The sequence below is a fragment of the Carassius auratus genome, unplaced genomic scaffold, assembly GCF_003368295.1.
Source record: "Carassius auratus strain Wakin unplaced genomic scaffold, ASM336829v1 scaf_tig00028197, whole genome shotgun sequence".
Classification (NCBI taxonomy): domain Eukaryota; kingdom Metazoa; phylum Chordata; class Actinopteri; order Cypriniformes; family Cyprinidae; genus Carassius; species Carassius auratus.
This window is the reverse complement of record NW_020525665.1, coordinates 104710-132223: the sequence shown is the minus strand read 5'-3', so window position 1 is coordinate 132223 and position 27514 is coordinate 104710. Positions and strand designations below refer to the sequence as shown.

General features: G+C 34.1%; 2 protein-coding genes across 2 annotated transcripts in view; both read right to left on the bottom strand.

Moving 5' to 3' along the window:
• Positions 1-9602, bottom strand: part of LOC113079469 (protein NLRC3-like) — a 57804-nt gene extending 48202 nt beyond the window's left edge. The window contains exon 1 of the mRNA XM_026251733.1: positions 9521-9602. The gene's annotated coding sequence lies outside the window, so the exon portion shown is untranslated. The remainder of the gene's footprint in view (positions 1-9520) is intronic.
• LOC113079468 (protein NLRC3-like) overlaps positions 1-27514 on the bottom strand; it is a 35220-nt gene that overhangs the window by 2021 nt on the left and 5685 nt on the right. The window contains exons 3-6 of the mRNA XM_026251732.1: positions 2633-2737; positions 2240-2344; positions 1743-1827; positions 63-258 (exon numbers count right to left, since the gene is read on the bottom strand). Of these exons, the coding sequence (XP_026107517.1) occupies positions 63-258; positions 1743-1827; positions 2240-2344; positions 2633-2737 (491 nt within the window). The remainder of the gene's footprint in view (positions 1-62; positions 259-1742; positions 1828-2239; positions 2345-2632; positions 2738-27514) is intronic.

The window sequence follows — 27514 nt, the reverse complement described above, 5'->3', positions numbered from 1 at the left end:
AGTGATTGTTGAAGAGAAAACAGACTGACACAGCACTGGAAGCAGCGATCAGAGTCTCTTACCTTCTAGAGTCTCAGCAGCTTCATCTTGCTTCATCTCTCTCAGGAAATAGAGCGTGAGATCAAGAGCTGCTTCTTTCATACTGCATCTGTTCTCATTAAAGTCCTTCACAAAGTATTGTAAGTTCTCTTTTTGTAATATTTTCTTAAACTTTTCCAGTTCTTTCTTTAGAAATTTCATTATTTTGCTCTCAAGATCCTACAAACAAAGAACAAAATTATACCAAATCCACATTCATTTGGTCCAAATTATATAATCAGTAAGTAAAGTAAATACATAAATAAATAAATCTCTCTCTCAGTTATGCGTGGGTCAATGTGTAAACAACCCGCACCAGACCGACGTTTTCAACTAACCTGCCCGCAACTCGGACCACAAAAAACGAAAACTAAAATATTGTACCCGACCCGCTTCCTGCCCCGCATTTTTTTAAGTAGTTAATGCGTCGACCCTTTATATTAATTTAATTACTTAAATAGGCTATAGCCTACAGGATAATAAGTTATGACCGCACACATAAAGCTTGCCACAAATATCGGTTAAAGTAATGATTATGAATGTGTCTAAATTAGCAATGAGACATTTAATTGTTTAGTAATAAACTGGTGTTTTCTGTGTCGCTGCAAAGATGAATTTGACGATGCGGACTCGCCATGAACACCAGAGAGAAATGCACATTTCATATGGATTACATAATCAGAGAGTAGCCTATTCATTTTAGTTTGAATATTTTTGTTTAAAAGTAGACATTTCAAGCTTTCTGTAATATATTGGCTATATTTCTATTTAAACCCACCGACACTACCTGACCCAAAATATCAACCAAAGTTTCTACATCTTTTTCTTAGCTATTTCAGAATCTGGAAAAATGACTGGAGCTAACTTACTGCAGTCAGTCGAGCGATATGAATGTGTGTGATGTACGGCATGATAAATGCTCGTCACTTCTGCTGCTGAAACTTTGTCAGCCTGTGGCTCATTTGGTTTATTGAAAAACGATTGCACTGATTTGCATGTTTCTTGATGATGTGCTTTTTTTTCTGTATTTTTCTTTCACATGCACCATGTCGCTTAACGTCGTATTCTCCACCATGTCCCACAGAAAAAAAAAAAGCTTCGCCATCGACAGGTCTTAACCAAGAGTAGTCCATTCGCTATTAAAAGTGCATCTTTTTCGTGGCCACACTGGCCATGGCTGCTTAACCTGCCCGAACACAGCGCGCGCGCTCTCCAATTTGAGTTTGTTGACAATGTTTAGAAGGTGTTCGTGCACCAGTCAACAGTTTGGTTGATGCACGACTCAGCCTATCGAGTCGACTAAAGATTTTATTGCTCTCCTCTGAACTATTGGACATAAGTTAACAGTAGCCTAAGTATTTATTAGGCAGGGTTGAATGAAAAAGCGGCACAGGTGCTAAATTTGCGTAGTACTAGTACTATATAAATTAAAAAGGTTTAGTTGGCATCTTTATTTCAAATGACCCGACCGACCGCGACCTGAGTATCATTAAAAATATTTTTGGATGACTCGTAACCGCAGGTGACCACGGGTGACCCCAGGCACCGGCTCATTTAGGATCAACCCGCGCATCACTGATATATATATAAAAAGAAACAAGAAACATTGTCCAATAAACAATTTATTTGTTATAAATATAATCTTTAATTAAATATTTTATCACCTGGAAGATTCCTTGGAGTTTGTCTGTGAAATTCTTGTGGTTCCTGTTAATCTGGAAGTCTGAGTCTAATGTCTCATAATGCAGACTGTTAAAATGGAGAATAAAATTAAATGTGGTTAAGGCAATATATTTGACAAATCTCTTGCTACTTTATCAAACACAAAGAGCAAACTTCAGCTGTTAATGCTGCAGTTATAAGTTAATTATTTTAAAGAGAAGGTTCTACTCAAGTACAAATTTAAGTTTTTCTGTCCTAGAAGGAAAAAACTATTGACACTAATAACAGAAAGATGGAAGGACATATTCCTGTCTCTATGGTGAATTTATTCCTTCTTGCTGCTGCTTGTGTAACTGTATTACTGGAAAGAAGCTCCAGACTGACTTCATTAAAAAGGAAAGCAGATATTGTTCTTTGATTTATGATTTTATTTAATTTCTATCACAGATATCCCAGTGGAGAAATTAGCTAGTGCCATAATACAAAAAACATGAAATACCTTTCAGTAGCTGATGGTGTTTCTTCACTGAATCCCGGTGGTTCATGTTTTGAGCGGTCACTCTTCACAGACACAGAGCTGGACACATGTGATCCTGATCTTACACTGATGACACAAAGAAGAGAGTCTCATTTGAAAAGGTATAATGTTGTAAATGGACATTTCTGTAGATAGATGAACACATTCATGTTTGATTCTTACATTCATTATTGAATTTATGCTCTCTAATGTCTGTCTGTGTAACTATATTACTGGAAAGAAGCTCTAGACACAGTTCAGTGAAGAAAGAAGCAGAAACTCTGTGATTTATTGTATTATTTACTTATTTTCTATCACAGATACCCTAGTGAAGACATTAGCTAATGCTATGTTGTAATAAAACACATGAAATACCTTTCAGTAGCTGATGGGGTTTCTTCACTGAACTCCAGTGGTTCATGTTTTGAGCAGTCACTCTTCACAGACACAGAGCTGGACACATGTGAGTCTGATCTTACACTGATAACACAAAGAACAGAGTGGGAACATTTTTAAAGTTTTGATACAATCAATTTCATAAATTCAAAAAATTATCTACAATGTATACTGCAATGTAAAAAAAAAAAAAAAAAGAGCGAAAAGTCTCCTTCCATCACAGTAGAGTCCAAGCTCTCTTCTGTCACATCAGTATCATCCTCATGTGACACACAAGCTTCATTTCTACCATTGTGCCACATTCAGCTTCATTCTCCTCAGTCTCAGTCGTCTCACTTCTCTCACCTTCCTCATTTATATCTTCTTTAGCAATAGTGACACAGACCCCAGCTTCAACACTCTCACATCCTTTCTTTATTTACAGCTTCAGCATCATTCACTTTCTCACCACAGACACTTCTGATGCAGCCCTTCCATTATATCAACCAACTAATCAAAATCAAATTCATCTTCATCATACTTCAAGACCATGTAAACCTGTCATCTGAAACGAATGACAAGCGTGATCTTTTTCATTTGGGACACTATTGTATCATGTCTTGAAAGCTCTACAAGCAAGAGTTCATCTTTACTGAAAGCTGGAACACATCTCTTCTGACTTCATATCTACAGATTACACACCAGGGCTGTACAGTGTGACATGTGTTGAACATGCTATGAAAAATAATCAGTCTGTGTGATGAATAAATATACCACAGTAGCAATGCATGCCTGGGTTTGAGCCGGTTTACAAACCTGTTATCCAGCAAAGTGAACATTTAATGATGTTTTTGATACAAATTCATTTCATCACTCGAGTGTAGCCATTTTGGGCCAAATTGTAGATCCTTACAAACAGACACAACAAACTTTGTGTTCTATATAATATTTGTCAAATAAAGTAAAAGGTCTGATCTGAAAACCTTAGTGACAGTTCAGATTCTGTTGGTTCAGATTATGATATTCACTGGATATTGCCTCTTATAACATCATAAAGACACATTACACATTGATGCTATTTTTTATTAATTTGAAATGAAAGAATGAAAGAGAGATTAAAGTGAAGAAATTTAATTCAAACACTATCTTTCCGGAGCCAAAGAATAAACAATGTTCTGACTGCTATACATAATATTTATTGCTGTAGTATTAGTAGATGTTTTATTAATGCGATGATGCCCATGATCACAGACAGACTTGTTATTTGAGGGAAAGTTAACCCACATTCAGCGTTGTGTTATGTTCAATAATTACAGACCTGGATGCAGAATCAAATCACTCAGATTCCTTCTGTTTGTTTGGGGATTATCTAAACTTAATATTATATTCATAGGCCTAACCATAATATAATCGAGCCATTCAATGTTATGGGGCAAAGAGCGCTCCTGTATAGTCATTAAAAATCTATTACTCATTTTAGTTCACACTTTACAGCAAAAGATACTTCAGTTTGCAATCATTATTTACATTTTCTATCCACTAAATGTGCAACCTGAAACAAAAATGTAAAACATCTTAATTCTGGGGTTGCACAGGATTTTTCATATATGATAAGTAAAACATATTTAACTGGGCTAAATATTCCTGTATATTAGACATTTAACAAGTTTTAACCCGAGACAATCTAAACACATTTATAGGATGTTCTACTTTGTTTTGCAAATCATTTGACATGACAATTAGTGTTGTCACGGTACCAAAATTTCAGTATTTGGTTCCGATACCAGTAAAAATCCTCGGTTCTCTGTACCAATTTCGGTACCAAAGCAAAACACAAAAATATGCTAAAAAAAACAAACTTTTTATCACTAAAAATAAAACAAATGCCATTCTTTATACTTATTTACAATTGTGTAAAAAAGTTTTTCTACAAGTTATATAATTATGAAAAACAGTAAACAAGTTTCACACAAATTTTTAAGTCTTTTAATTTATGAAATTTAAACACTTTATTTTTGGTAAATAAAGGGGATTTGCTGTTAAAATTAAAACAGGAAGGAATATTGTGATTTATTTCTTTAAAAAATTAAGTTTTATAAAAAAAAATTATAATTTTTTTTTTACAGTAGTAGCAGTATCGCATACATTTTACTAAATAATAGTAATATTTCTAGCACAATTCCTTTATGTAAAAATTTAACTTTTAATAAATGCATATTTGTCATTTTAACTGAACTTAAGATTGGTGGTGATGCTTAAGATATTTTTGGTCATTGAGGGTTTCTGTAAAAAAAAAATAGTAATAGATCATATGAATTATTATTAAAAGATAATACTACTACTAATTCTACTATCATACTAATGTATATACAATGCACTATGGATTGATGAGCTGCTGGTTCATGAATATTAATCACGTTGTCTGCGTTCAGTCAAACTGATTTGCTGAAATCAAAACAGGGTTATAGATGAGCGCCAGCCGATGAAATTGCCATTTGCACATTAGCTCCGCCCACTACCGGAGAAACCGGTATGTCTTCTGCTTGTTCGAAAATGAATAATTCTAAATGAACTCCATTATTTTGACTGGAGAAGACAACAAAGAATAGTTTACATGTAGCGTGTCGATTCAGCGTGGTAAGACTCTCGCTCTTTCTCTCTCTTTGCATGTGTGAGAAACAGCGCTATCAGCAAAGTGACGTAGAGTCGAGCGCCTTCACAAAGAGTTTACAGAGCATCAAATACAGGTGCGCTGTGCGTGATCCACAGATCGCTTGATGGAGAGAGAACTCTGAAGCTCAGATGCTGAAATTAATGTCATGCACTTCAGTCTATGTAGTAAACAAACCCGCACGTCTCTGCCATTCATTCATTCACACAGAGACGCGCAGAACACGGATTCATATTTCAAACAACTTTTGCGGCTTAACATTTACAGATACTGGTCCATATGGAGATTTGATTTGATTAATTTATGCTAACTTTGACTAATTCCGTGACTGTCCATATTTTCATAGTTTCATTATTTTCATGACTGGATTTTGAGATTCCGTCCTAGTTTTCTGCTTCGCGGAAACCTTTTTTAGTACCGACTTGGTACCGAAGTACCGGGTCTTTTGACAACACTAATGACAATAGTGAGAGAAAACGCTGCTTTTTGAAAAGAGTTGTTGTTTTTTTCTGTGAAAGCAGACTCAGTCTTACCTCTGTTTGTGTGAGAGACTCATCTTTCCTCTCTTCTCTGACAGACTGCAGATGAACAGCTCAACACTGAGATCTTTGTGTCTCTGAAGACGATCAGATGCTCATCATGACCTGGACATGACAATCAGATCAAGATCATGAGAGTTCAGAGGAACAAATGATGAAGAAAATAACTAGTGCTGAATTTCTGAGTTATCAAGCAATCAATATACAAATAAAATATGCTACAAATATACTGCCATGCAATAATCTCTTCAGATCACTCACAACACACTTCTTTATTTACATGAACATTATTTAAGTTTAAAAGAAGATTAATTTTGCTCGTGTTTATCGTCTCTCTATCAGGTTTGATTTGATCACAAAATACTTTCAGTCTCGGGTCTTGAAATGGAAAAAGAGGAGATGGAACTACACTTTTAGAATTATTCTTAATGCTACATTTTTACAGACTTGTTCAAATGTTTTAACATGTTTCGACTGAATGAGACGGTATCTCTCATTGTTGTATTTCATACAGTGAAATAATACACACTCAGCTCTTTGTTGTTGTCTACAGTGCATTCACTGCCAAGTAAAGTGCTTGACAACTTATTAAATCCAGTATGAACAATTCTAAGATGTGTTATGATATGATTATACCTGCCGAACTGATTGTGTATATGTTCTAACGTATACTTTATCTTCTGCTTTTCTTGATGAAATATTTAGATCTACTTGCTTTATTCTTAGAGTTTGTTTGGCCAGAATATCCACCTTCTCATTTCCCTCCACACCAACATGAGCAGGAACACAAATGAAGTGTGTAGACATGCCCTTAACGTTTATTCTGTACATCCTGTAGAATATTTCATTGATAATATCCATCCTAACCTACTCTCAAGTGCTGAAAAACTGATCAGATGCAATGAATGAGTTATTTACTTCATTCTCTTCTATCCACTGTAGGGCCAGCAATATCACCAATAGCTCTGTTGCTTATACTGACAAATTAGGGCTGGGCGATATATCTAACGATATGCTCATGCACATCTAGTCAGTAAATCTGGTTCAGTGATTAGGGCTAAATCGTCATCACCTGCTTTCAAATGGAGCGGCTTTTAATAGACAGAGCCGTAGATCACTTACAAGTAAAGCAATATCACCTTCATTATCCCAGATGAATCGCCTTCGATAACGGACGCGATATTGCGTAGCTCGTACTCTTTTCTTAATATAAAAATCACACATTGTAATATATACATCTGCACCTGCATTTTCGGTGTCAGGATCTTTGGATCCATCTGTAAATAAATCCACTGATTCTGGGAAATGTTTTGGGATCGTGTCGGGAGTTGATTAGAAATGTCTTTCAGTTTCCGCTGTATACTGAGGTTAACAGCAGGCAAGGGGAATAACCAGGGAGGAATAGAGGAAACTGAGACTGTATTACTGTACTGTAATTGATGTAATAATAATAATTCCTTACATTTATATAGCATTTTCTAGGCACTCAAAGCGCTTTACATAGTCAGGGGTTTTCTCCTCATCCACCACCAGTGTGCAGCATCCACCTGGATGATGCGACGGCAGCCATATTGTGCCAGAACGCCCACCACACACCACACTTACTGGTGGAGAGGAGACAAATGTAATCCTACATTTTTTGCTTTAGCATCACATATCCATCCAAAACTAGTCAAATTTGATTCATTATTTTCACAGCATTCTTTTAACATATGATATATTTTCAACCTCTAGTCCACAAAGCCCCATCATCTGCATACAAAGATGTTCCTACATTTTGTTCAACCTGAGAGAAAGTGTCATTAATAATTATGTTGAATAGTAAAGGACTACATACACGTCCTTGTGAAGTCTGGAATATTCTTCACCTACTCACTTGTATTTTCCTGTTAAACAAAAACCTATTAATTCTGCCTTCAATTCCTAATGATTTTAATTTGATTAATAATCCTGCTTTGGATTGATCCAGAGTGTGGACTAGGGATCTAAATCACTATACACATACGTCGTGTATTTTGACGTCACACATGTCTTAGCACAGTGATTGTCAAACTTTTTACAGTGATGTAATATTTAACATTGTTCTATGTAGCCCTTCTCTTCCACTTAGACCACAGTCACACCTTTACTATTAAAGGACAACATTTGCACCTTAAATTGATTTACAGGCATGCATATATATATATATATATATATATATATATATATATATATATATATATATATATATATATATATATATATGCCTTCGATGATAGCCTACTTGTGAACTTAAAAATAAAACAGACAATAGGTGACGGCAAATCACTGTCTTCATGAGCCGGGCATCATTCATTCGTTCAGTAGCAAGCTAATGCTGTAGTTATTAATCACTGACTCTCAGAATCGTTCAAAGACGCAGATACATTCACTAAACATCACTTGCTTGGAGATGCACACCAGATAATACAGATTTCGTTGGAACTAGTGTTATTTCATTGCGAAATATAACAAACATGACAATATTCTGTTTAAAATGTAAGGTAAATTTAACATGCATTATTCACTTAATATAATATTTTTTTGTTGAAACTGTTGTAAAAATGTATGTCACATTCACCATCGTTTGGATATTCAGAGAAATTTGCATTCTTGTTCGTATTTTAAACATGAAAACAATAACTCACACAGGGTTTCTGTATCAAAGAGAGTTTAAATCAATCTCAATGTAGAGTCCATGTCAATATTTGCTCTTCATGCTATTAAGTGAAGATCTACTTTAAGATTCATTGAACAGCATCATGATTCGCTAAACCAGCACATTCAGTGGCATCCTATCACATGCACGCTGCTTGTGTGGATGCAGTCAGTCAAGAAGATATTTAGAAAACTGCTGGTAATCAAACAGTTGGTGGTTCCCAATGACTTCCATAGTAGATAAAAAATACTAAGGAATGGCAACCACCAACTAAATCATAAATGATAAAAAAAAAGAAAAAAAAAAAAATCATTTTTGGGTGAACTATGCCTTTAATGTCTTATACTCGCGTTAGTATTAGTTTTTATTCCTTGTTTTAAAGTATTTCATTAGTTTAGCTTCCATGATTTTGAATGTCTCATTAGATGTAAAATTATATAAGCCTGATTATAAATAATTAAAGAGAACACTATAATTAATAGATGCTGCTCTGTGGAGGTTACCATGGATCAGCTCTATTTCTGCTGTTCTACAGCTGCTGTCAGACACTGCTTTTATGCTTTTTTTCAGTTTATACTAATGCAATATATTGGACCAAATGTTTGTTGTAAGTCTCAACCGGTAGACGGTAAACAAACTATCGTGATTTCTGATCGAGCGTTTGGACACGGAAGCGGTGACGTCACACTCAATGTCTAAAAAATACTTTCGATTTAACATCACAGAAACAACAACATAACACAGAAGAGGAAATACGGAAAACACTTTCAGAAAGAGAATCGTGTTCAATAACCTCTCTTTGAAAACATACTCGCGGTCTTGTCCGCTATAAAACAGAAATTATAAGTATTTTAAAACGCTAATCTGTCTGTGCTTTGGGCCTGTCGCTTGTCAGAAATTCATTCTCATATCTCTCGGATGGATTGGATTAAATATAAAAAAAAAAAACAATGTCCGCGAGTGTTAAAACTAGTAGAGTCTGTGCTAAAGTTATATCCTACCTGTACAAATGTTTTCTAGAGCATAAAAAGATCAAATCCAACGAGCAAAGTTTTCTCTTTCTATTTGCGTAGTTCTTCTTCTTCTCTGGTGTTTCTTGGCGGTTGGCAACCTCACTCCTCACCAACTGGAATAAAGTATGGATCAGGATGGATATGGATCAGGATGGATATGGATTTGCTTATATGTAGTATCCAAACAAAACAAATAAACTAGAAATAAATAATAAAAAACATTAAAATATTATATTATTTTAAATTAAATGTAATATTATTTTATATATATATAATTATATAACTATATAATTTACTTCACAAATTCAATAATATAATCATGATTAACTTGCTAGCTGTTTTCCCTAATAAACCTGATAAACACATTGTGATTGACGAATATTCGCGGGTTGTTATGATTATGCCATTCTGTCTCTATGGGGGAGCTCAAATGTCTGATTCCACATAAATCTTGCGGTTTTATATTAATTGGGAGATAAAAGTTAATATACGCATTCTATAATGATAAAGCTGTGAATAAGAATCTGAAAAGAAAGAAGCTTCAAATTAATATTTTAAAGTACGTGAATAAATCACACCACCGCTATAGATTTATGTTTCACTTTCCATAATCTTCACTTTATGACCGTCTTACATTTGTCCTTAATTTGATTCAAATGAACTTTCCATGTTAGTTTTTTTTTATCAAACCAATCCCCAAGAAACCCTACGGCTTTGTTGTACTTACAAAGAGGTGACATTACAAATAAATACTAAACAAAAGCTTTAACAAAAAATAAAAATATTAAATATATTAACAGCAGTATGATTTTTGGAAGATGAAATAGTTTGAATACATGTTTGAACCTCTTTTTTTTTTAATAACAAAGGATTTTGATGAGTGAATTTACTGCAGTGAATATGAAATTTTGCAAGAAGTAATAATAGGTTAATAATAAAATATGAATTATTTTTGTCTTTTTGAATATTAAAGAATCCAAACAGTACATCCTTAAAAAGCAGAGAGAAACCAAATAAAGAAACCAAAATAGTTGTGTGTGAGGACAATCCCAAACGATATTTACATCAGTTTCATTAGGGTCACAACAAAAACAACAGCTTGTATCTGTGTCTGATTTAAACCTTTTCAAAAACACTTTAGTAAAATCTGTGTAATAATTTGAATGAGATTTCTCTAACCTTGTTATTATATTTCGAAAACAGAGTCCATACTTTTTTCCAATCAATATGATCAGCCACATTCCTCCAATAAGACACCACAAAACAAAGATTTTCTCTTTTATAAAATGTCTTGATCATTCCAGATGAAGTACGGGACAGGGGAGAAATTGTGCTTAATTAATGACCATGCAAGTAATGCCTGTTTATGAAATTTAGATAAATTGTAAGGGATTCTAGCAATATTATAATTACAGATCAATAGGAAAGGGAGACCCAGTAATTTGGAAAAATAGTAATTGGGGATAAAATTCCAGATTGAGTTTGGATTACACAAAAACTGTCTAAACCTATTAATTTTGAAAGTGTTATTTTAAAGAAGAGAATTCAAGGAAATTCAACCCACCATAATCCAGTGGTGGACAGTAACGGAGTAGCTTTACTTCGTTACTGTACTTAAGTACATTTTTCAAGTATCTGTACTTTACTGGAGTAGTTTTATTTTGAGCAACTTTTACTTTTACTTCACTACATTCCAAAGCATAAAATCCTACTTTTTACTTCACTACATTTCATAAAACATATCGTTACTCCCTATAATATCACGTGCTCCGACACGCAGAAGCGGTGTCTGATTCATCATGAACGAACTGAATCTTTTCAAAATAAACTTTTAAATCGGATCGCGAATCACACCAAACGATTCGTTTACGAATTAGAATGATCCGATTGCAGCTGTTCTGGAGTCGACCACTCACTGATTCAAATGAACCGTTTAGTGCGAGTCTCCAGAAGTAAGAACCGGGAGATCTTGTGAGCGCGCGTGCGTCTGATGTTGCTAAAAGTAAGTTATTAATGTCGAAATTTTGGATTAATTATTGTAACTGAAAATCATATTTAGGTCAAAACTGTCAGTTGTTTGGAAACTAAATCCGTTGTAAAGAGTGATCTATTTAAGCCCACTCAAATGCTCGAGTGCAGACGATGCAGACACATCAATTCTAGTTAAAAAACAACAACAACAAAAAACCCATAAAATAACACAGATTAAATACAATAACTCGTGCACGTTCAAATTCCCCGCTGCCGTAATGTTAACAGTTTTATTAAAATGTCCTATGTTACGTCTGTTTTTATATTGTTTATCGACAGTAACGTTATACATATGTATATTGTTTGGATTAACTAGACGAGTAGACAGACATGAATGTTTATTCATAACCGTACTGAAAATAAGTAAATATTGTTAGCTGATGCTAACTGTCTAGCTAACAAGCTTGTTGGTGCTAAATTGATGTAATTTTTATAAATAATGTCCAAATATTTTTATTCAGCCACCTATATATAATATAGTTTACATCTGGTTAGAAAAGAAAGGATGTGATGTTCAGAACATGCTAACTACAGTAATTATCAGTGGGAAGAGATGCACCCCGTTTGGCCAGGGGTGTTTTTAAACCACAGACAAGATTTGAGAAGGAAAAAATCATTATCTTGATTTACATTTTTTTTTTTTTTTTTTTCGTAAAATGTTCTTCCTAACGTCAGGCCTTATTATCATGTCATATATACAGTACAGACCAAAAGTTTGGACACACCTTCTCATTTAAAGAGTTTTCTTTATTTTCATGACTATGAAAATTGTAGATTCACACTGAAGGCATCAAAACTATGAATTAACACATGTGGAATTATATATGGAATTATATACATAACAAAAAAGTGTGAAACAACTGAAAATATGTCATATTGTAGGTTCTTCTTTTGCTTTGATTACTGCTCTGCACACTCTTGGCATTCTCTTGATGAGCTTCAAGAAGTAGTCACCTGAAATGGTCTTCCAACAGTCTTGAAGAAGTTCTCCGAGAGATGCTTAGCACTTGTTGGTTCTTTTGCCTTCTGTCTGCGGTCCAGCTCACCCCTAAACCATCTCGATTGGGTTCAGGTCCGGTGACTGAGGAGGCCAGGTCATCTGGTGCAGCACCCCATCACTCTCCTTCTTGCTCAAATAGCACTTGATGCCTTGAGTGAGACTCTACAATTTTCATAGTCATGAAAATAAAGAAAACTCTTTGTATGAGAAGGTGTGTCCAAACTTTTGGTCTGTACTGTAACTTTGATATTCTGTAAAACAACTAACTTTAAAATACTTTGTTCTTACTGGTAAAGATCAGATGGTCATCTCTGTTTTCTCTCAGGTACATCACAGTGTAAGCTTCACAGTGAACATTACTCTCATCAGCGTAGTCCATATCAACAACAAAAATATATCTTGACTCAATATAGTGGTTATTTTGAAAAAATCCAAGGTATTTTGAGCAGTAGGAATATAAAAAGAATATGTGCTAATATAAAATTAAATTAAGTAGCCTATATAAAATTGCAAACATCTATCTTGCAGTACTTTTTTACTTAAGTACATAAAAACTCGAGTACTTTTGTACTTTCACTTGAGTAAAATTGAAAAAGGAGTACTTTTACTTTTACTGGAGTAATATTTTACCATATGTATCTGTACTTTTACTCAAGTACTTGATTTGTGTACTTCGTCCACCACTGCCATAATCATACGTGTTCATTAATACAGACTTCTTTACATAATGGATTTAGTTTTTCCAAACAAAATTAAACATGATTTTATCAACTGCTTTTACAGATGTTGTTGTCCACATATAGAGAGAGTGCAGAGCATGTAAGCCTTAGCAAGCAGTATTCTGCCTCTCAAGCTCAAGTCTCTCTGAACCATGCATTCAATCTTCTTTGAGCTTCAATTATAACCAGGTCCAAAAATAACGGATTAGTTCATCTATCAAGTCATCTGTTTTTTTGAGTTGTTCATTCATCACGTGACTGAGCCGGAAAGACGGAAACACACATTTATAAACTGTAGGAAGTAAAAAGCTACAATTTGAGAGCAGAAACGTAGTAACTGTAAGAGTTAATAATTATCATACTGATGATAATGATGATAATAATGACTATGCACCAATTTGTAAGGAAGCTTTTAAATAAATTTATCTATCCAATGCCTTCACGTCACATGACCAAAGAATGAACGGCAGGTTAAAGCCTTTTATACAGTATTTTATTATTATTATTAATATTATTATTAGACAATACAAACATTAAAACATTAAGGCAGTACGCTTAAAATCATAAAGAAGAAGAATATACACACAGATTTGTTGCCAGGGTAACTCCAGTCTATGGTCAAAGCTTATTGGTCCGTCAGGAGATGAAGGAATTTCTAGCATTTAACTGCTAAGTACTTTATATGTGCTTGGCTTTATTATATTATATTGAAGCTTGAATTTGTTGTAATACTTTATAGTATAAAATAGGGGTTGAACGACTTCAGATTTTTTAAAGTCGATTTTTATCTGATGAAAGTCGAGTCGAAGTCGTCTAGTTGCTGGTGACGTCATTAATGAACAAATACATCTCGAGCTTTAAAAAACCCTTGTGCACAGCTATGACACAGCGATGTGTACATGGCTATTGCTCCTATAACAGCTCATTTATCAGTTCTTTTGTCTTTGGGTCGTTATATTTCTCACAGATTTCTGCTCATTTTAAATCAGATAAAGTAGCACAGTAACGATTATATTTATATGAATACATTAGAGCGATTGTGTGTGTGAATTAATTCTACCTGGCAGTGTCTCTCTACAAGTGAAGCTGTGGGATTTAGTTAAGAAATAAACTATAGAACTTCTCAGTTTCTAAACTATTTTATTGAGAAATCACAGAACAGTGTTGACAGTACATTACTGCGCTGAATGATTCTGTGCACGAGCGATCTGCAAGCGACGTACGACTCGACTAGTCGATTAGTCGGTGCAACCTCATATAACTTTTTTTTCTATTGATGTTTCGATTAATTTTCGTATGCATGTTGTTACGGGGCTTGCAGTGAAGTCTTGAAGACGTTTATTATTCATAAAAATAAATAGTTTGCCTTACTTTCCTCTGTTATATACATTAGTTGTGTGTTAATATTACCATATTGTCACGGTTAAAGTTTTGTTTTATATATGTGTGTGTATATTGATTTCATCTTTCTTTCCTGAGGTTGAGCTCCACCCCCAAACACCTGCATCTTGTTGAGCAATAACGTTCTGCACTGAATATAAGGTGGAGGTTGTGTTTGTGTGGAGGCTCTCCCTGTTCCAGCACATGTCTGCCTCCGTCACGTTCATGTTCTTCTGACTCACACTTGTTGAGGAGCTGCTGCCGTCCTGCCATCGACGATGAAGAGCATCCAGTGAGCTTTGTGCGTGTCTTGTTGACCAGCTAGCTGCTGACAAGCGGTGCTCTTTCTTTGTGTTTCTTTTTTTTTGAGGTTTTCTTTATTTTTTTTGTTGATCTATGTTTTGTTTGTCTATTGGATTTATTTTGCTTTATTTTAGTTGATTTGACTTCTATCAGCCACTCGTTGTAATGTGGCTCGTAAGCTGTTTAATTAATATTTAATTAATATTTAAGCCATTAATAAATGGTTGAATTCATATCTTGGCTTGTGCTTACTTTTTTATGTTGCTTTACCCCTCCCTGATCAAGTCTTTTAAAAGTGGGGTTCGTAACAATATAGTTTAGTTATTCTAATCCCATTTGTTATCATTGAGATAATCGTGTGTGGCTGTAGAAACAGGATTCAGACAGGTGACACATACCTGAGCTGCAGCAGTGCAACAAGTGTTACAGCAATCACCAGCGATTTTCTGATTGACCAGCTTATTTAAGAGCCAAACTGGTCAAATTAAAGTCCTCTTCAAATCCACTTCAACAAGGCAGTTGTCTTTGGAAGAATTAATATTTTGAGTTGTTTGTATAATATATGTATTGCAATATATTATTGCATAATAGTTTACCTATGTACTTAGTTTCAGGTTACACACACACACACACACAGATTAATAAGAAATATTAAAGTTACATTTTGCTTTAGTATTCTGTGATGAAGGAGATCCCAGTAATCTCAGACAGAAGTTGTGGAATGGCTCCATTACAACAGACATCTACTCCGGGAGCCGGTGAAAGAGCTTCTTTTCCTTATAATGGAGGAAGGGGACGAGGAAAAGGCCCTCAACAATCTCCTGGAACAACCAGACGCTTCCAAAGTACCTTTCATATTTCAACTTGTGTTCAGGAGAGTTATGTCTGTAGGATTTTCATTACAAAATGGACCTAAGAGTAAATTCATGACAAAATGAGTTTAATAGTGAATTGTTCATTTTATAAACTTTATTTAATTAGTGTACATTTTGATTGTTACTTTCAAAATCATGCTGCTGTTTGTTTGTGTGTGTGTGTGTGTGTTATTGAAATGTTTGATGCCTTCTTGTAAACCTTTATTTTGAATCTTGTGATTAAAGTATATTTCATATAAAATGCCCAGAAGTTTCAAACATTGTTTTACTAAAATACACAAGATTATTATTTAACATATAACATTATAAAATGCGTACATAAATAAATTACGGCTTATTGTGTGTAATAAAAGCTAATTAAGGTGGTACTACTCTGTTAAGAACATAAGCTCCGCCCCTCACTCTGTGGCTGCGGTTCTGAAACTGCTGGAGCTGCTTGTCTGCAGCTGTATACTAACAAACCTGAAGAATCATGAGATGAATGAATCAATTCTCTTTCTGGCTCAGACTGCATAGGTCTCAGTCTCAGATCATGGACCATTGGTTAAACATCTGATGCATATAGAACACAAAAGTCGTCATCAGATTGGTTGAATTATACAGGATTTCTGGGAGACATGCGTGTCAGGTTCTTTAACGTTCTGCCTGGAAACAAAAATGCTGTGGCGCCAAACCCCCTCACGAAAGAAGAAAGCCGTTGTGTTTAAAACTGTGATGACGAGCGCTTATCAGGGTCAACGCTGGATATTTAAAAGTTAAGATATTAAAAAAATTTAAGATATTTAAAAGTATCTCAAATGTTTAAAGTTTGCGGCATAGAATCTTTAAAGAGTTTTATACACCATTATTCTGTTATTGTAGAAACATTCCCACGCCCCGAAGTGTGACTCTGAACGAAACAAACTGTGATTGGTTGTTTGACATGTCGGCCTTAGCCAATGAAAGCTACCATAGATCTGGCTATGCGAGACTAGGTTAACTCAAACCCAAAGATTTGTCTTAAATAATGACAGTACAGTTGTAATGAAGCAATAGAAAAATTGAAAAATGAGAAGTATAAATGATTAAATAATAAAAGTGTTTGTTGAAATACTTAGATGTAATGTGATGGAATAAAAGACTGTACACTAAAAAAAAACATGATAATCCAAATTTTTAGAGGTGAGGTGAGCTATTCATAGACTGAAGACCCAGGTAAACTATGAATTAATCTTTTCTGTTTATTATAGCACTATAGTTTTATATTGTTTGTAGTGTGATCAACGTTTGCGTAACTACTGGTAGACATTAGGGAAGTCACACGTAACATTTTAATTATATTTGATAAAATTAAAAATGACTCGAAAAATCTGAGTCTGTAAAATGATCCGAACTTCCCATCACTATTCGCTAGGCTCATGTGTTAATTACCTAGTGCTGAATCTTTGAGTTATCAAGCAATCAATATACAAATAAAATATGCTACAAATATACTGCCATGTAATAATCTCTTCAGATCACTCACAACACACGTCATCATTTACATACACATTACTTAAGTTTAAAAGAAGATTTGTTTTGCTCGTGTTTATTGAGCTGTCTATCCAGAAGAACAGGTTTGGTTTGCCCACAGAATACTTTTGGTCTTGTGTCTTAAAATAGAAAAAGGAGGAAATAAGACAACAGTTTTTTACTGTATATTTTTACAGGTATTTTTTTACAGATTTGTTTAAACGGTTTGTTTTATTAAAGGGTTAGTTCATCGAACAATTTAAATTATGTCACACTGTAAAAAATGAATCATGGGTCTTGTAATTTCCATCAAAAAAATTAAGGTGATAATTAAAAATAATGTGTGGATTTCATTAAAGAAATTGTGATTCAGTGTTGTATAGAAAATAATGAGGACTTTTTACTAATAAAACCAAGAGATGCGTTTTCCTCATTTTGTTTTAGGAGACTTGAGCAGTTTTGGTGCTTGAATTGGGGAACTGATTAAACTAAAATAATTAAGGAAAGAAGGCTGCCTATTTAATTTAAGTGAATTAGCTCAATTTTGCAGTTTTATTTTAGAGGTGATTGTTAGTTCCCAGCATGCTTTGCATATGGCTGGATATGGAGAGTAAATTTTGAAATTAAATGATACTTTATGTTTTTGAGTGAAGGGAGGCATCTATAAATGTTTAATGTTCAGTTACATTTGACATTTGTAAGAGTTTCTGTAACATCGAAGTTGCACAGTGGAACTGTTACCACTGTGCAGAAGAGTAGAGCTTGTAGTTATGGATACTACTCTTCTATGGGATTAAACCTTGTTTAATTCTCAAGTATTTTCCTACTTGAGCTGATTGGCTGTATACAGTCTTGTAAATGTATAAAATAACAAAATACAAACAGATCTCATTTAAAATCAAAGACTTTTGAGAATAAACTTAAAATAAATGAGCACATTTCCCCAATTATATTACATTTATTGTGCCATAGACTAAATAATTTAGTTTATTTGGGTAAATTTCACCAAAAAAAAAAAAAACAACCTTAAAATCTACTCAAATATAATACGTGTAATATTGTTACCATAATTTTTTTAAGCAGATAGCATGTGTGTACGGTCTGCTGTCCATGTCCAGATAGGTAAGAAAAACATGTGTCTGTTGTGAGAGAGTTCAAAACAAAGCAGTTTGTGATATCCGGTTCACGAACGAATCATTCGATGTAACGAATCTTCTTGAACCAGTTCACCAAATCGAACTGAATCGTTTTAAACGCTTCGCGTCTCCAATACGCATTAATCCACAAATGACTTAAGCTGTTAACTTTTTTAATGTGTCTGACACTCCCTCTGAGTTCAAACAAACCAATATCCCGGAGTAATTCATTTACTCAAACAGTACACTGACTGAACTGCTGTGAAGAGAGAACTGAAGATCAACACTGAGCCGAGCCAGATAATTAACAAAAGACTGACTCGTTCATGAGTCAAGAACCGTTTCTGTCAGACGTGTCCGATTCGACGCACGATAAGCACACACAAGTGTGTATTCTTAATTAATGCAAGAAAATACTGAATTTAACCCAAGAAAACTAAGAACAGTAGGCCTATTTATGTGAATTGATAGTGAATCAAGAGATCGTTCAAAGTATATAGATTTTTATTTAATTTTACATATAGTAAATGCTCAGCTCCAAAAACATGTTCTGAAACACACAAAATAAAGTGAAATTCACAAGTAAATTAAATTATGTATTATATGAAATAAATAAATACAGTTGTTGTTTTTTTTGGGTGGGGGGGGGGTGTGACCCCCAAGAGCTCTGACACAATTCTAACACTGAATGTGTTGATTAAAGCTAATTGGTTAAAACTAAATGTGTTCAACAAAACATGTGAAGGGCTGACTCTTTGAAGGACTTGTGCAGGCTCCTCGGCAGCTTCTTCAAGATCAGCATTGAGCTTCGAGTTTACGGTAAGTTCCCTGTTAATTCCAGCAGCTTTCTGACAGAATTGGTCAGAATCTGATTCTGAGTTTTAAAACTAGGCCATGATGAACCACAGAAAGAGAGAGAGCAAAACTGTGTATTTATGAATCGTGGATTATAGTTTGGAAAAATAGGAAAGGAAAGAAAGGGAAAAGAAAGGAAACTCTGAGAGAACTTTTACAAGAGATGGCTTCTTTAAAGAGCTGCTGGGTTACAGGTTATTGTGGAGTATGTGATCTGATATAACTGCAAGACGGAAACAAATACTGAATTACAATCGCTTCACAAAAAGGTATTAAAGGCATGACAAGCATTGTGGTTACTGCACTTTACACGTACTATACAGTAAAAACACAGTTACTGTGGTAAAACCATGGTAACTGTTGTTGTTACTGTTGTTTAACTACAAATACCACATAAAAACACAGTTACTGTGGTAAAACCATGGTAACTGTTGTTGTTACTGTTGTTTAACTACAAATACCACATAAAAATACAGTCACTGTGGTAAAACCATGGTAAGTGCTGTGTTGCACTGTGCTTTCAATACAAAGAGTAAACTAAGAGTAAACAAGTGCTGTGGTTACCATACATAAAAATACCAGAGTAAAACTATATTTAAGGTGAAGCACGGTATATGTGGTTGTTACTGTGCATCCCTTAAGAAAATAAAAAATATTATAGTAATTTATAATAAATACTATAGTGTTTCTGAACCATTATAGTAAAGTCTATTATACTGTATATATTATAGTGTTCACAACACTTTGTTAATGAATGCTACAGCATACTGTAGTATTAACTATAGCCAACTGATAAACTGTGATAAGTACTCTAGTATTATTTAGATTATAGTATTGGGTAAAGTAATTAGTTTATATAACTATAATGGTTATATTATCACAGAAACTATAGAATTACTACAACAGATTCATTCAAGTTCTTTACTATAGCATGGATTAAAAACACTATACTATTTGCTATAAATTACTATAGTATTTTGTTCATGTGCATGGCTACAAAATAAACCAAAAAATCATTGTTACTATAGTTTAACCATGGCAACCACAAATTAACCATGGTTTTGCGAACTACAGTTCAACCATGGTGTTCATAGTAAAACTGTGGTTATACAAATGGAATTCAATCTAGGCCAAAACACATAATTTAATTCATAAATAGATCAACTATTTTATGAGATGGGTGGAAACCTTACCTGTTATCTAAATCCGTCTTTTAACCAAGCGGCAACCTCCCACCCTCTCTCATGAAGCCAACAAGGAAGTGACTTAAACTGTAATTCGTCAACTGGCTACAAAAATGAGTCAATCCCATAGCAACTCCAGCTTCATACATTTTTTAATAGTCTAACGCTGCCTATTCAAACACGTTTTGAAAGTCTTTTTAAATCCAATAACACAATGCGCGGTCCATATACAATGATCACCGAATTACAAGTTTACCCACCTCTCATTTTACCACTACTCACCTGATTATGACCATGAAAAGAGAAACTTTCCAGCGCAGCCCTGTCTCTCGTTGGTTGACCCCTCGCGTCAGAATCCGAAGGTGAGAGATTAACATTGAAGTGTATTGAATGGCCCTCTACGTTGAAAAGTGACTCAAAGGGGATGTCGACATCAGGGGGCAATGACCAAGCGTCAATACGTGACAATGAGGGGTGAGATGTGTTGGACAGAAATACAGAGCTCTTGTATGAAACTCTAGATGGCGCAGTCTGATAGCTCTAACTTACTCTGACCTAATGACATCATTATCACATGGCACAGCTGATTGGTTTACTGATTGGCTGATTTGGGATTCAATATATTGATCGAATTAATTCCCCCTTTTGATTAAAATATTTTACTTGGTGGGCCCCCAATCTGGCCCCCTGGCCCATTTGCTCATGTATACGTTGTATACCCAGAAGCTATGCCTCTGAATTGAGCTGTAAAATATCTTGTGTAGATCTGTCTCAATAAACCATAACAAGTGATGTACTATATTACAATACACAAATATAAAGTTAATTTGACAGCAAGTTGTCTTACAACTGAAATCTTTTCAGTATCATTGGGATATATAAAAATTAAAGTTATTTTTGAGATTACAGACTAAAGTACAGACATTTATTATTATTATTATTATTATTATTTGTTTATTTCAAGTCAATCTATTGTATGATTTGCATTTTAAACTGAAGCCCAAAAGGAATTGTTATCTTGTGGCTCCCTCTGGTGAGCCAAGTTAGTATTAATTCCCACTGAAATAAATGGATGATAAGAGAGAGAAAGAGAGAGAGAAGTTTTTTCTTGTTGTTGTTTTATTGTACCTACAGCTTGAAACCAATTACAGTCCTCATGCCTCTGCAGAACTCCTTGGTGTCATCCTTCCACAGCCTCTGCTGCAGCTTACTCCTATAATCATTTAATGATAATAATAATGGAGTTTATTAGGCACCTTTCAAGACTGAATGACACCTTAAAATAACAGTAGACTATTGATTGATTGACTGCAATAAAACCTAATGAATTTAAACAAGAGTTTAATAAAGACTCAAATACAGAAATAAGTTGCGATAGGGGTTATGTAAGCTGTGTTATTACATTTCACAGATACAAATGCAAATATGGAATTTGTTTTCTCCAGTTAAACAGTTTTTTTGTGCAGAAGACAGGTGTTGAAGCCACAGTAGGCACTGTTGTGCAGTCTGATGGGATTTACTGCAGCGTGCCTAAAGTGCTGCTATTCCTAAAGATGTTTTCTGAAATAAGAAAGGAAATACTTTCATGAGTTTTTGAAAATGGGACATGATGTAAAAGTGCAAAGGTACAAATAGATGTTTGGGGTGAATCTGACATTCATTTTCTTCCAAAATATAAAGTAAAAAGATTTGAAAATTAACTCTGTAAAAGTCAGGATCACTTTGAACAGTAATCAATTAAAAGAACAAGCAAACCTAAAAAGGAAAGATTTTTATGATGGTTTGAATATGAGACAATGTAAAAGTGCTTATGCACTCATGCTTGGGGTATTTGCCTTTAATTATCTCCAATACTAAACAGTAAAATGACTTGGAAATGAATACAGTAATAGTCAGGGTGACTGTGAGCAGGAATCAACTGAAAGAACGAGAACACCTCTAAAGAAAATGTTTTTATGATGGTTTGAAATGGGACATGATGCAAAAGTGATTATGCATTTAGATGCTTGGGGTGAATTTGCCTTTGATTTTCTGCGAAACTGTACAGTAAAAAATATTTGAAAATTATTACAGTAATAGTCAGGGTGAATGTGAACAGGAATCAATTGAAAGAATGAACAAACCTATAAAGAAAAAAGTGATGAGTGTTTGAAAATGGGTAATGGTGCAAATGCTAGAAATGCACTTTGTTTTTTCGAGTGATTTTGTCATTAATTTTCTCCAAAACTATACAGTAAAATTACTTGAAAATTTAAATGGTACTAGTCAGGGTGACTGTGAACTTGAATCAATTGGAAGAATGGACAAACGTATTAAGGAAAACTTTTTATTAACAAGTGCTTTTTATGAGAAAGTGTGAGAATGAACATGAACGTGTGTGTGTGTGTGTGTGTGTGTAATATAGACATGATAAGTTACCTGAGGTGTCGTTGGTCTTTTAAGATCCCCAGTAGACAGGCTCACTCCAGTCACTCCAAAACTTGGACTCTCCACAGGAGGACTGTATACGAGCCCTGACCTGGAACTCATAGCGTTTTTTGGAGGGAAAAGGCAAACTGAAGGAGGTCCTGGGGCCTGGAGTGGTGTTCTAGGGAATAGAGATGTAAACTTTGCCGTTTTGAGTTTGGTTGTCAGACGACCACAGGTTGAAAATGCATTACAAGAACAATTTGCACAACATGGTCTTTGAAATTCATTAGTCTAGTTGTCAAGCACTGGGACTTTATGTTATCTCAGCAAATCACTTTAACATTTAATAAACAGCTCCAACAAGATATAACATATGGCATAGTAACAAGTTCATTTTTAAAAATGCTAATGACTCTATTATTATTATTTGTGGAATTTGTACTGAATGTATTATTCCACATGTAACATCATTAAGCCGATAGGTGGAGACTAGTGACTGTCTTTTACAATGATCACTACAGGAAAGAAACAAGTGGCATGTTCTCATGACTGAGTCATTGAATAATTCACACAATCAGTGATGGATTGGCCATCTGGAGCACTGGGATTTTCCCAGCGGGACTTTGACTAATGTGGCCCATTGCGTAAATACATATATATATATATATATATATAAAATAAATTATAAAAAATGTACGTCCATCGGCCCAGATGAATGGCCTGCATGGCCCACTTGAGTCAAATATTCAAATTAATTTAGTGTGCTCCGGCTCAGTGTACTGGCTCAAAAGCGCTCGTCAATGTCAAAATGTTTGAATTAGCCAATCAAATCGAAGAAGGCGGGATTTACTGTTCACAGAAGCTGAGCAGGGCACCACTTGAATGCAAGCTGAGGTAAGATGTAAGCAGCTGAATGGCGAGACAATTCAGCAATACTTGCCAGCTCTGTTTACGATAAGAAAATCTTAAACGACAAACATTACTTTTCAGGGATACAAACTACTACTGGCCTTTTCAAATTTATTAATGCGATGTTATTCATCACAATTTAATTTAGGAGTGAATGTTTGTAAAGCTCTATTCAGGACTTCTTCTGTAAGTAATTTGTGAAAAAATAGTACTACTAATACTAATAATTGTTAAATTTATTCTGTCTAGAACATTGTAAATGTGAATAATTTTGTTGCAGTGATTAGAAAAGTTATATATTTCCTATTATTTATTAAAATATAATTTGCTATTTCACATGCATTACACACTGGCGGTCAAATGTTTGAAATAATTAAGACTTTTTATTTATTCGTTTTCTGTAAGAAGACTGAATTTATTTGATCAACAATACAATAAATATTAATATTATGAAATAGGGCCGATTACACACACGCAAGTGTTTTTCTATTAAATATAAATTTAAAATGTTAATTATTTCTGATTAAAGCTGTATTTTCAGCATCATTCCTCCAAGTCTTCAGTGTCACATGATCTTCAGAAATCAGAATAATATACTGATTTGCTGCTTAATTATTTTCAGTTATTATTTATGATCAGTTATTACTGATGGTTCTTATTATTACCAATAGGCCAACTGAAAACTGTTTTTGATTAATATTTTTGTGGAGACTGTGAAACTTTATTTGGTAAAGAACAACATTTATTTGAAATATAAATAATCTATAAGTAGCCTATAAATATCTTTACTGTCACTTAAATTAATTTAATGCAACCTTGTTAAATAAAATTATTAATTTACCCATAAAATATAAAGCAGCACAATTGTTTTAAACATTGAAAATAATCAGAAATGTTCATTGAACAGCAAATCAGCATATTATAATGACTTCCGAAGACCAATAGAAAGGTACAATACACGTTGTTCCAAACCTGTAAAAGCTTTCTTCATCTTCAGAACACAATTTAAGATATTTTAGATGAAAACCTGAAGGATTGAGACTGTCCCATAGACTGCCAAGTAAATAACAGTGTCAAGATCCAGAAAAGGTATGAAAGTCATCATCAGAATACTCCATCTTCCATCAGACGTGCAATCTGGGTTATATGAAGCGATATGAACACTTTTTAAAAACTAAGACAACAAAAATAATGACTTTATTCAGTAATTCTTTTGTCAAAGTTGTTGCACAGTTTCTACATGTTTTTAGCTTTCATTTGAAATAAAATAGCACATCCTTGTGGTGCGGATGATACAGAAAATCATATGCAGCATACGGTGATATTGCCTGTTGATAAATGAATTACTGAATAAAGTCGTTATTTTTGTTTTCCTAATTTACAAAAAGTGTTCACATCGCTTCATATAACCCAGATTGCACGTCTGATGGCAGATGGAGTATTCTGATGATGACTTTCATACCTTTTCTGGACCTTGACACTGTTATTTACTTGGCAGTCTATGGGACCGTCTCAATCCTCCCAGGGCTGGATTCACAAAGCATTCTTAAGAAGAAATTTCTTCTTAACTGCCGTTTTCTTCTCATTTTTTAACTTTAGAAAAAAATTACCAATATTTTGTATTCCCCAAAAATTCTTCTTAAGAATACTCTTATCTTTTTTCTTAAGATTGTTCTTAAGACAAAACCTAAGAGGAATTCAAATTCTTGAAAATAATCTTTTTAAAAATCATCGTAAATAACTTCTTAAATTTAGGACAGCCCCAGACTTGTCTTAAATCCCAAACAATAATAATCATTTAATGAAAATATCTTCAATTGTGTTCTAAAGAGGAACAGAGCTTTTACGGCTTTGGAACGACATGGGGATACGTGATTAATGACACAATTTTAATTTTTGAGAATCCCATTAATGTTAATCAAATAAGAATTTAAATTTAATAAACAATGATAATACTCCGTCATAATGAGCTGGTGGATTTGGTGTAGTGTGTGCACTTTTTAACCCCAGTCCGCCGCTGCAACCAGTCGATGTGCAAGTCTAAAACCTTGATTTAAAGACTTGCAATAGATGCTTTGGTGTTGCTTGGAGATGAACAAATATGAAAAGAGCATTCAAGCATCACAACAATAATAGTTTAGTACAGATGTTTACCAAAAAGCCATTCAGTGTAACAATAATCTTTAAATAGCAAAATAATAATAATAATAATAATTTTTAAATACAATTTTTAAATTAACTGAAGTATTATTTAATTTCAAAAACATTAAAGTAGTCATTTTAGTTGCATTCAAAATGCTTTCTGTGTATATAAAACCACTTTTGTACATTTATTTTAATGTGATTTCAGTATCAATACGTTTCTCATAAATCATTAAGCCATATGAAATTAATACCTATACAATGTCCATGTGATGTGCTTCAAATGTGGCTAGGTTTAGTTTCATAAAACAAATGTCCTACCTTCCACACATTGTTGTCTGTCCTGTAACGAACTTCACTCTCAAAGCAGCCGCTGTTCTTTGTAAAATCCCAGTATAGCCACAGTTCAGTGTCTTTTTTCTCCACCACAGACAGGTTGATCGGAGGAGAAAGCTTCACTGATTAGCAACACAATACAGTTTTAATTCATCAACTGGTCAATTAATGTCAAGTCATAATAAATATGAATCATTTCTAATACCATATGATTTGAGATTATGCTCCTGCTCTGTCACCAAACCTCCATCGTCACTGTACAGCCGTGTTTCTAATGTATTAAACCGCTGTGCTGTTTTGTAGGGGAATACACAGCCCACGTTAACATCTTCAATCCTGAGATATTCTGGACAATCCAGAGTTTCTCTGTGAGTAAACCTAAGAAAGAAAACACATGCTGTTGTCAGTTCTGAAACTTTCATCCAAAAATGCAGGTTTTCTATTTTAACATATGCACCTGCTCCTGAAAGTGTAATTGTGCTCATGCTCAGTCCATGTGCAGTTAACATAGTCCAGATTTATGATAAGACAATTAATATCTGGGTAAAGAAGAGAAGAAAAAAACAAGATAGTTAAAACTTAAATGCACTTTAATTTATTTTTCATTATAATGAATTATGTAATTTATAAATGGCACAGTACAGCTATATGCTCTGTCTGTACGGACTGCAAAGAAATATCTACATACAGGAAATATGTACATTTCCAGTCTAAATCACAATTTTATACAGGCTTTCTGCTTAAAATTAAATACAAATATTGATAACATTTTGATTTAGTCATTATATGGAGAAAATGAACTGATAGTGTTGTAAGCTCAAGTTGTGTCAAACTGTCTTTGGTTGCGTGTGCACATCACGGACACAGAGAAGCCTTTCTGGAAAATAAGCATCTGAATATTGTCAACTCTTCAGGCGACGGGTTACTGGAAAATTTCACAATTTCCTGAGGAGTATCACTTCTGCTGTTTAAATGATTGCCATCGGTAGACATATATATGTTAACATATTAGATTTTAACATCTTAACTGTAGTAGAACCAAATACTTCCATAGTTTTAAAGAGCATATTAAACCACAAGAAGAGGAAGAAATAAAAAAAAATTCTACAAACCCAACTCCAATCAAACTAATGGGGAAAAAAACATTACATTTCAAAATAGTGCAGTTATAAAATACTTACTTGGCTGCGATGATGCAGAGAAAGCAAATGA